The sequence below is a fragment of the Erythranthe guttata genome, chromosome 3 (assembly GCF_056151865.1).
Source record: "Erythranthe guttata isolate IM_541 chromosome 3, IM_541, whole genome shotgun sequence".
Lineage (NCBI taxonomy): Eukaryota > Viridiplantae > Streptophyta > Magnoliopsida > Lamiales > Phrymaceae > Erythranthe > Erythranthe guttata.
This window is the reverse complement of record NC_142535.1, coordinates 2,933,919-2,942,790: the sequence shown is the minus strand read 5'-3', so window position 1 is coordinate 2,942,790 and position 8,872 is coordinate 2,933,919. Positions and strand designations below refer to the sequence as shown.

Genomic DNA, 8,872 nt, shown 5'->3' with positions numbered 1-8,872 from the left:
AAAATAACTGTAAACACAATAATATTACTGTCAACAACATCAATATTATTATTTTTTTGGGGTTTTTGTTTTGTTTGAGTTATTCACGGAGTAACGTAATAGTATTATTGTAATATTATTGTAAACACAATAATATTACTGTGGTTGACGGTAATATTACTGTTGTTATAGTAATATTGCTGTCAACCACAACAATATTATTATTTTGTTTGGATTTTTTGTTTGTTTGAGTTATTCACGGAGTAACGTAATAATATTACTGTCTATTATTGTAATATTACTGTGGTTGACGGTAATATTACTGTTGCTATAGTAATATTACTGTCACTCACAGTAATATTAATTCTGTTGGTTTTTTTTATTATGTTTACATTTGTTGAACGGTCAACATAGTAATATTACTTTATTACGCAATAATAATGAGTTTTGTTGTGTTAATATTAATGTGCTAGAGATTAATATAGCAATATTACTGTGTTAAACTATAGTTTAGTTAATTTTACTGTGTTTAACAGTAATATAGTTAATATTACTGTCAATCACAGCAATATTGCTGTTTAAAAGGGAAAAAAAAAGTTACAAAAAAAAAAGAAAAGAAGAAAAAAAAAAAGAAAAAAAAAAATTAAAAAAGTCAACGCTGGAATCCGGCAAAAAAATCCGGAAGAAAGAAAAAAAAAAGTTGAAAAGTCAACGCCGGAATCCGGCGGGAAATTTTTTTTTTTTGAAAAAAACAAAGTTTTGGGTTAAAATTGAATAATTTGTGAAATTTGGGGTCAAATTGAAGTTAAATTAAGTTAATGATGAAATTGGAGCATATTAAAGTATGAGGGGTTATTTTAGTCCTTTACAAAAATCTGGAGCATGTGTGGACTTATTGGTAAATGAAATTTTTGTCTGGATCTCTTTATGAATAAGTACCCATTGATGGGCTTATTTGTAATAGAGTTAACTGCAAAAAATCCCCTAAACTTTGGACGTTTTTGCGCTTTACCCCCTGAACGGAAAAAAGTTGCACGGGCATACCCGAACTCCGGTTTTCTTAGCACCGATGTCCAAAATGTCCATTTTTGGCCAAAATTGACCGGAAGTCAAATCACGTGCCTCACACGTGACTTTAGCTGGGGTAAATTGGTCATTTCCTTTTATACTCAATTTTCTTCCTTTTCTTTTTAATAAATATAAATAAATCTTAAAATAAAAAAATAAAAAAAGAAGAATAAGTTTCTTCTTCCAGTCACCATCATCCCCAACCAAGCTCAGCCAAGAGTTCACCCCTTCCGCCACCGCCGCCGATTTTCCGCCGGAGAACATCATCTTCGGCGGCAAACTCATCCCCTACAAATAACCTCATAATAATAACAACAGCAATAATCAACCGATGATCCAAAAGGCCAACAACAACAGCAATTCACCAGATCTGTTAATAATTGAGAGCAAGCAAAATCGAATCGAGATGTGGAAGAATTCGAGTACAAGTAATGGAGCCAGATGTACAACCCTAATGCAGTCGCCGCCGCCGAAGAAAACGTACAACACCAACAATCAGCTCAATTTGTCCTTGTTCACATCCTCGTCGTCTTCGGGGAAAACTAAGTGGTACTTTCTCTTTTTCGGTTCTCCGAAGTTTTCGACGGAGGTGGATCTGAGAGATTTCAAGAGCCGACGGCGGAGCTTACGCCGCCAGTTTTCGTCGCCGCCGCCGCCGATGTTCAGATTCGAGGATGACGAGGATGATGATGACGATGGTGAAAGGGTGGATTGAATAGCAGATTTTCGAGATCGAACTAACAGATATGGGGGATGGATTGAAATTGGTTCGGAAGGGGTGGTGGTGCGGCGTCGGATCAGAAGTTGTGGTAGGTGGTTGTCGGATTTGTGTGTGGTGGACGAAGATGATGGGTTTTTAAATTTCTTTTTTTCTTTTTTGTTTTTCTTTTCTTCTTTCTTTTATTTTTCCTTTTTTAATTATTTATATTTATTAAAAAGAAAAGGAAGAAAATTGGTGTAAAAGAAAAATACCAATTTACCCCAGCTAAAGTCACGTGTGAGGCACGTGATCTGACTTCCGGTCAATTTTGGCCAAAAATGGACATTTTGGACATCGGTGCTAAGAAAACCGGAGTTCGGGTATGCCCGTGCAACTTTTTTCCGTTCAGGGGGTAAAGCGCAAAAACGTCCAAAGTTTAGGGGATTTTTTGCAGTTAACCCTTTGTAATATGCCCTTATAAATTTGACACCCTTTATTTAACCTATTAATTTGGCGCCCACACTACAATTCCGGTCAAAAGGATAAAATACGAACATTCACTTAATAGTTTTGATGAATACATAAACTTTCATGTAAAACCATCTATGGGAGAATTTTTGAAGTAAAGGGAATCAGTCTGTAATTTCACCATCTAACACACATCCAAGTGAACTTAACAATTTTTCTTATTCAACATTTATTAATATACAGAATAGTTAGAACTTAGAAGTGTATTAACTACAATTAACTTGGAGAGATTAACTAACAATTCAAAAGAATTGAGACTTTTTTTTACTAAACATTTGCATTGATAGCATAGGATACTCTTGATCTCCTACAACCAAATATTGCAGCCCTGAATCATCAATCACCATTGTTCCATCTTCCCTAGTTCTACTAAAGTGCTCACATGGATTTATTTCAAATTCAACATTAGCCTTTTCGTCAGCATTCAACTTCACTGTCTGAAATCCAACCAACTGTTTCACGGGACTACCTTTAACCGCTTTATCCCGTCTTAGAAATAATAGAACCGGATGCTTACCGGCCATACGCCCTTCATTTTTAACACTGACAATGACTAGAAACTTTGCCCTCTCACATAATTTCGAGCCAATATTAGAAACTAGTATATTGCCCAAGTTTTTAAGCTTGCTTTCACTAACTGAAACAAATTTGTAAGAATAGGTTGAGTAGCTAAGACCATAGCCAAATTCATAAACTTTTTCACCTTGATAAAATTTGTATGTTCGTCCGGGATATCCAGACGAAGGATCGGACCTCATTCTCATATCAGTCATTGGTATTTTGATGAAATCTTTTGGATACCATGTCATAGGTAGCCTTCCTCCTGAAGAAAATAAAAAAAATCTAGTAATATATACATTTTAGGGTAAATTACAACCACCCCATAAAGTATGGACAATATACGAAAAATTAAAACCCCTCTTGTTTGGATAATTACATCTACCCATCAGCTATGATTTGTTCTTACACCTCCACCCTTATGGTGTCAAATTCAACATATTCATCTAGATTTTGTGGAATGTGCCCTAGTTTGTACCCGTTTTGTGTAAAAATACAGTTTCTGATGCACCACAATCTAATATATACAAGCCAAAAAACACATATTATGGTCATCTTACTTCAAAATGTGGAGTTCGAATGGAATAAAGCGGGTACAAAAGCGATAATATTCCATATAATCTAGAAGATTCCACTAAATTTGAAACCGCAAGGGTCGACGTGTAAGAAGATTTATAGTTGAGGGGTGGTTGTAATTACCCAAAAAGGAGGGTAAATTGACCATACATTTTACTCATTAAAATAAATTGTTTCATGAAGAAATATACCTGGATTGTGATCACCAAATATGATCTCAGCAATTGCTTTTCCTCCGGCTCCACCCGGATATCCAGCCCACAATATACTCCCAATCATTGGATTATTTTTCGCAAACGAAATATCAACAGGACCTCCACAAAGCAATACCAATATAACCGGATTTTTAGCTGCCTTTGCAACACTCGTAATAAGACGTTGCTGCTGACCTGGTAGTACCAAGTCTTCTCGATCCAAATCTTCGCCTTCTCGATCTTGATTAAGTCCCATTACCAGAACCACATAATCTGCTGATTTTGATAGTTCTTTTACAACTTTTATTGAGGAAATCGATGTGCAGTTGATCGTTTCACAAGCCTCATGGTATTCAATATTCTTGACATAATTCATTAGTCCTTGTAGTGGAGTAACTGTCTTGCAAGGGGGACCCGCGTAGTTTCCTAAGAGTGTATCGGAGACATTGGCATTTGGGCCTATTACCGCAAGCGATTTTATTTCGGATTTGGATAGTGGAAGAAGATTCGCAGAGTTCTTTAAAAGGACAATCCCGTCACGTGCAACTTCGAGTGCCAAATCTTGATGCTCGCGACTACATACGTCGTTGCGGCTAAGATTGCCGTAAGGAAGTTCACTTGGATTTCCATTGAAAAGTCCTAATCTCATCCTAACAGAGAAGAGATTATAAAGGGCTCTGTCTATATCATCAGATTCAGACACTTTTCCCTTTTCGACTGCTGATTTTGTGTGATTCGCCAAATAGGAGCCGCATTCGATATCCATACCTGTTTTTTTTTTTTTCATTACTAATCTTTAAATAGAAAGCACTCTTGAAAGAATGTAACTCAATTACCTGCTTTGAGAACGTCCGCCACAGCATCTTCTGGTGATTTGGAGAAATTTTGCTTCTCATAAAGATGCTCGACCGCATGAAAATCCGATGTTATATACCTATTCATTTCCAGTGAGATAGACGCATGATTAAGATGTACAAGAAACAAATTGTTTTTTCAAGTTTCAAAAAAAGGTAAATTACCCTTGGAATCCCCATTCGCCACGAACAGTTTTCGTTAATAGATCATAATCAACACAATTAGGAACACCATTTACAAAATTATAAGCGCACAATATCCCGCTCGCTTGCCCTTCTTGTACACAACTCTTGAAAGGTAGCTGATATGTATCTACCATATCCTGCTTTGTCACCTACACGAAAACAACACATATATTTCTTTAGAAATTCACGTACTAATTAAACAATCAAGGGTTTATTGAACGTTAGTGATAATAGGGCCGGCCGTACGCGAGCATTGAATGTAAAACGACTATTTCCGTTCCAACTCTCTAAATCGTAAGCGGTGAGATGCTTGCAGCATGCAGAGGCTTGTAAACGGCCGTCTTTGAGATCACCGCCTTCGAAACTGTCGCCTTGGATTCCTCGAACATACGAGACAGCATATTTGCTTGTAAGAAAAGGGTCTTCGCCAGGTGTCTCTTGTCCCCTTCCCCACCTTGGATCTCGAAAAATGTTGATGTTTGGCGAGAAAAATGTCATGCCTGTTACCTGCCCTTCATTGTATAGAGCTCTAGCTTCTGTGCCCATCACCTTCAAATGCATGCTCAAATTTGTTAGATACGAACAAATTAAAACTATTCTAAAATTTCCAGATATATATAGTTACTTCGACAGTTATACGCAAACTTAAAGCATAATCGATGTTAGTACATGTAGTAAAATCTATACTGAGATTTTGCTCAAGGTCAACACTTCAACAAAACAAAAATAACTCAACAACCAACTGCCATTAAAACATATTATGCAGAATATTTTGACTCAGTATGCAATGCAACACTCTGCTTCATTAGGTGTTAAAATAAAATTAAAATCCAAGCAGCTCATGCATGTGATCTTAATAGTAATTATCCTTAAAAAATTCAAAATGACTAAAAACACTAGCAGAAAAATGGTTTTTACTAGGACCATTAACCGCAGCAAAATGTATCAAATTCATAATAAAAAGGCTTTTGCTATGTATTTCTACGAATTTCTCCCGTAGCATATACGGGCATGCATGACAAAAACTTTTGTACGGTAAATGGCCGTAGCAAATACTTTTTTGCTACATACATTTACTACGAATCCAAGATTATCTCATAGCAAGAGGTACCTTTTGTTACATCATTTAACCGTAGCAAAGAAAATCGTAGTAAAAAACCATTTTTCTACTAGTTATTGAACAAAAAATAAAAATAAAAAATCAAGATTTTGGAATTTTAAACAATACTGTACTAGTTCTTTTCGGGACTAACCTTGGCCATTCGATACCAAAGATTTTCATCAAATGTAGCTGCGGTGAGTATAACTTGCGGAAAACTAGTTGCCGCCTCGATAGTCCCGTTGAAAGAAACACCGGATTGTTGTGGTGTAGAGCCGCCAACTCCATGCAGAGCCTCCGACCACCACTGGTAGTACGGTATACCTAGCCTCGGTATCGCCGACGCCTCGTTGACAAGCTGCGAGATTTTCTCGTCTAGTGAGAGTCGAGATACCAAGTCGTGGGCCCGCACGCGGATCGGCAAATCAACGTTGCAAAACGGGTATGACTTGGTGGATGGATTTGTGGAGTCACAAGAGAATGGTGGGAGTGTTTGATTGTTAGAATCAGCCGATTGAGAATTGAAGAAGAAGGCGAGAATGATAGAGCATAATAATATCATTGGTATTTTGAGAGCCATGATTTTATGTGTATGTGATATAATATTCTCTTTTTTAATGAGGTTATTTATAGGGGGAGAAATGATGTAAAATACTATTCTAAGGGCTCGTTTGGCAGGAATAAATTTTCAAGTACAAGGGGCAAATTGATGTTGGTGTTGGGGTGTGGTATTTGTTTTTTTCACAGGGGTTGCAATAATTGAATATTGACTGTATTCACTTCTTTCATGTGGCTTGTTATTGAACATGTTTAATTAACAATATGCAGATGATCAAATGTACATTGTTTTATATTTTTAATTGCTACTCACGCTAATCTTTTCTGGAAACAAACGTGTTAGCCATCTCTGCATGCCAAAATTGACATTTTAAATAGTAGAAAAAATAAACTAATAAAAAAAGAGTAAATTCCATTTTTTCCCTTATACTTTGGTTCAGTATCATTTTACTTCATTCTATCCTCGGTTGCATCGATTTGCCCTCTTAAACATGAAAATTTGTGGCCCTTGTTGTTAGTTGTTATACATTTGGCCTTAACACGGTTCTGTCTAAACTGTAAAATTACAAAAACGCCACCTCTCCAGTTTGAATAATTATTAAAAAACAAAAAATAAATAAATAAATAAATAAATTAAAAAAAAAAATTCAAGACAACGGGAAAACATAGTCCACGACGGCAACCACAATTTTTCTTTAATTTTATTTTTATTTTTTAATAATTATTTAAATTGAAAGGGGTGGCTTTTTAGTAATTTTCAGTCTTAGATCAAATGGTGTTAAGGTCAAATGTCTGAAAACTAACGACGTTGGTCACACTGAGACAAATTTTTAAGTACAAAGACAAATCGATGCAATTAAAAGTAGAATAGGGTAAAGTAATATCGAACCAAAGAACAAGAGCGAACGGGGAAATGTAAAAAAAAAAGGGTTAATAGCATTTCGCCACCTAGACTTTGCCCGTTTTTGCACTTTGCCACCTTAACTGAAAAAAGTTGCAAGCGCCCACCCAAACTCAGTTTTTTGGCGCACATAACCACCTAAGGGGAATATTCCGGCGAATATTCTTATTTTTCAACGCATGCCGCGATGCACATGCAAAAGTACAAGGGTTTTTTCGTCTTTTCACCTCAAAATGTCATAAGAGGGTGAAATTGAAAGTATCAGGGACTCAATTGAACTTAATTTGAAACTTTAACAAATTTGAAATTAGTTGAAGCTTTGTGGCTTCATCTTCCATGGATAAAAACACCCTTTTCTGACGATTACTTGCCAATTTCATTGCTTAGCCAAATTGGCCATTACATGAAATCAATATAAAGCATTGGAAACCCAAAATAAAAAAATAAAAAACTTACAGCGGCATTCCACTCGTAGATAGATAAAAACCAAGAGGACCTGAAGCTGGCAAAGATGATGCGAGAACTTGAATAACTGTTGATACAGCCTGATTGATGAGGGGTAAAACAGTAACAAATGCGTTAGTCAGGTAATTAATGATTTTCCAAGTTTAGCAGACATTCATCAATTCTAAAAGGAGAAGAATAAGTTGCAATGCGAATTCAATACAAAAAGGACGGAGCCGTGTTGTAATTGGTGTTAAGTTTTTACCATGCCAAAGAAGCTCCAGAGGAGAAGGGCCTTTCGTCCTAGTTTATCCATCAACACCAACGCAATAAAAGAACCTGTATATAATTAATTATATGTACTCATGAATACACAAGCTGAAACAAAAGATGCTTTGAAAACTTAAATCATGAAATGCCTGGGGGGAAGAAAACAATATAATAATAATAATAATAATAATATATTCATTCACCTATCATATTTGCAACCCCCACAGAAACATTTGCCATATTCGAGGAAACTCAGCACGTCTAAATACAGTTGAAGAGAAATAAAACACAGGTTTGAGAAATTCTTCAACCCCCCTCCCCCCCCCCCCCCCCCCCCCCCCCCCCCCCGGAATTCTCTAACGGCAGCGGCCCTTTTGTTCACGGGGCTCAGGCGGTGGTTGTTTTTATCCCATGGAAGATGAAGCCACAAAGCTTCAATTAATTTCAAATTTGTTAAAGTTTCAAATTAAGTTCAATTGAGTCCCTGGTACTTTCAATTTCACCCTCTTATGATATTTTGAGGTGAAAAGACGAAAAAACCCTTGTACTTTCGCATGTGCATCGCGGCATGCGTTGAAAAATAAGAATATTCGCCGGAATATTCCCCTTAGGTGGTTATGTGCGCCAAAAAACTGAGTTTGGGTGGGCGCTTGCAACTTTTTTTAGTTAAGGTGGCAAAGTGCAAAAACAGGCAAAGTCTAGGTGGCGAAATGCTATTAACCCAAAAAAAAAATGACCTTCAGAGAAATCATGGTACATTGGTGACTTCTCACGGGCACCTGCTTCACGCGCTTCTGTATATTCTCACTTAATTCATATTTATAATGCAAGAGTATCAGGTGATCAGTTTGATTTTTTTTTTTTTTTGAATAATTAGTGAAAAACTGTCAATTCATTTATTTATATTAAGGTGGATATAACATCCTTTTCATTATTAGTGAGAACTCCCAAATTATA

At 36.3% G+C, this 8,872-nt stretch overlaps 1 protein-coding gene and 1 long non-coding RNA gene across 2 annotated transcripts; both read right to left on the bottom strand.

Annotated features, from left to right (window-relative positions):
- Positions 1 to 2,517: 2,517 nt before the first annotated feature.
- Positions 2,518 to 6,322, bottom strand: LOC105973122 (putative beta-D-xylosidase 7). The gene is made up of 6 exons (XM_088815099.1): positions 5,897 to 6,322; positions 4,890 to 5,192; positions 4,623 to 4,792; positions 4,440 to 4,537; positions 3,601 to 4,371; positions 2,518 to 3,098 (listed from the first exon to the last, which is right to left on the bottom strand). The coding sequence occupies exons 1-6, from the start codon at positions 6,320 to 6,322 to the stop codon at positions 2,518 to 2,520; spliced, it is 2,349 nt and encodes a 782-aa protein (XP_088671225.1).
- A 1,119-nt stretch (positions 6,323 to 7,441) lies between these two features.
- LOC148771526 (uncharacterized) lies at positions 7,442 to 8,158 on the bottom strand. Its single transcript, XR_016030474.1, has 3 exons — positions 8,119 to 8,158; positions 7,911 to 7,984; positions 7,442 to 7,746 (listed from the first exon to the last, which is right to left on the bottom strand). It is a non-coding gene; the product is annotated as an uncharacterized LOC148771526 (long non-coding RNA).
- Positions 8,159 to 8,872: the final 714 nt, after the last annotated feature.

Excerpts from the sequence above, each read along its gene's own strand:
- LOC105973122 (XM_088815099.1), bottom strand. The coding sequence starts at position 6,322 with ATGGCTCTCAAAATACCAATGATATTATTATGCTCTATCATTCTCGCC. Across the intron at positions 4,538-4,622 it reads GGCGAATGGGGATTCCAAGG|GTATATAACATCGGATTTTC; the intron begins GTAATTTACCTT and ends GGAAATGAATAG. Across the intron at positions 4,372-4,439 it reads GGCGGACGTTCTCAAAGCAG|GTATGGATATCGAATGCGGC; the intron begins GTAATTGAGTTA and ends AAAAAAAAACAG.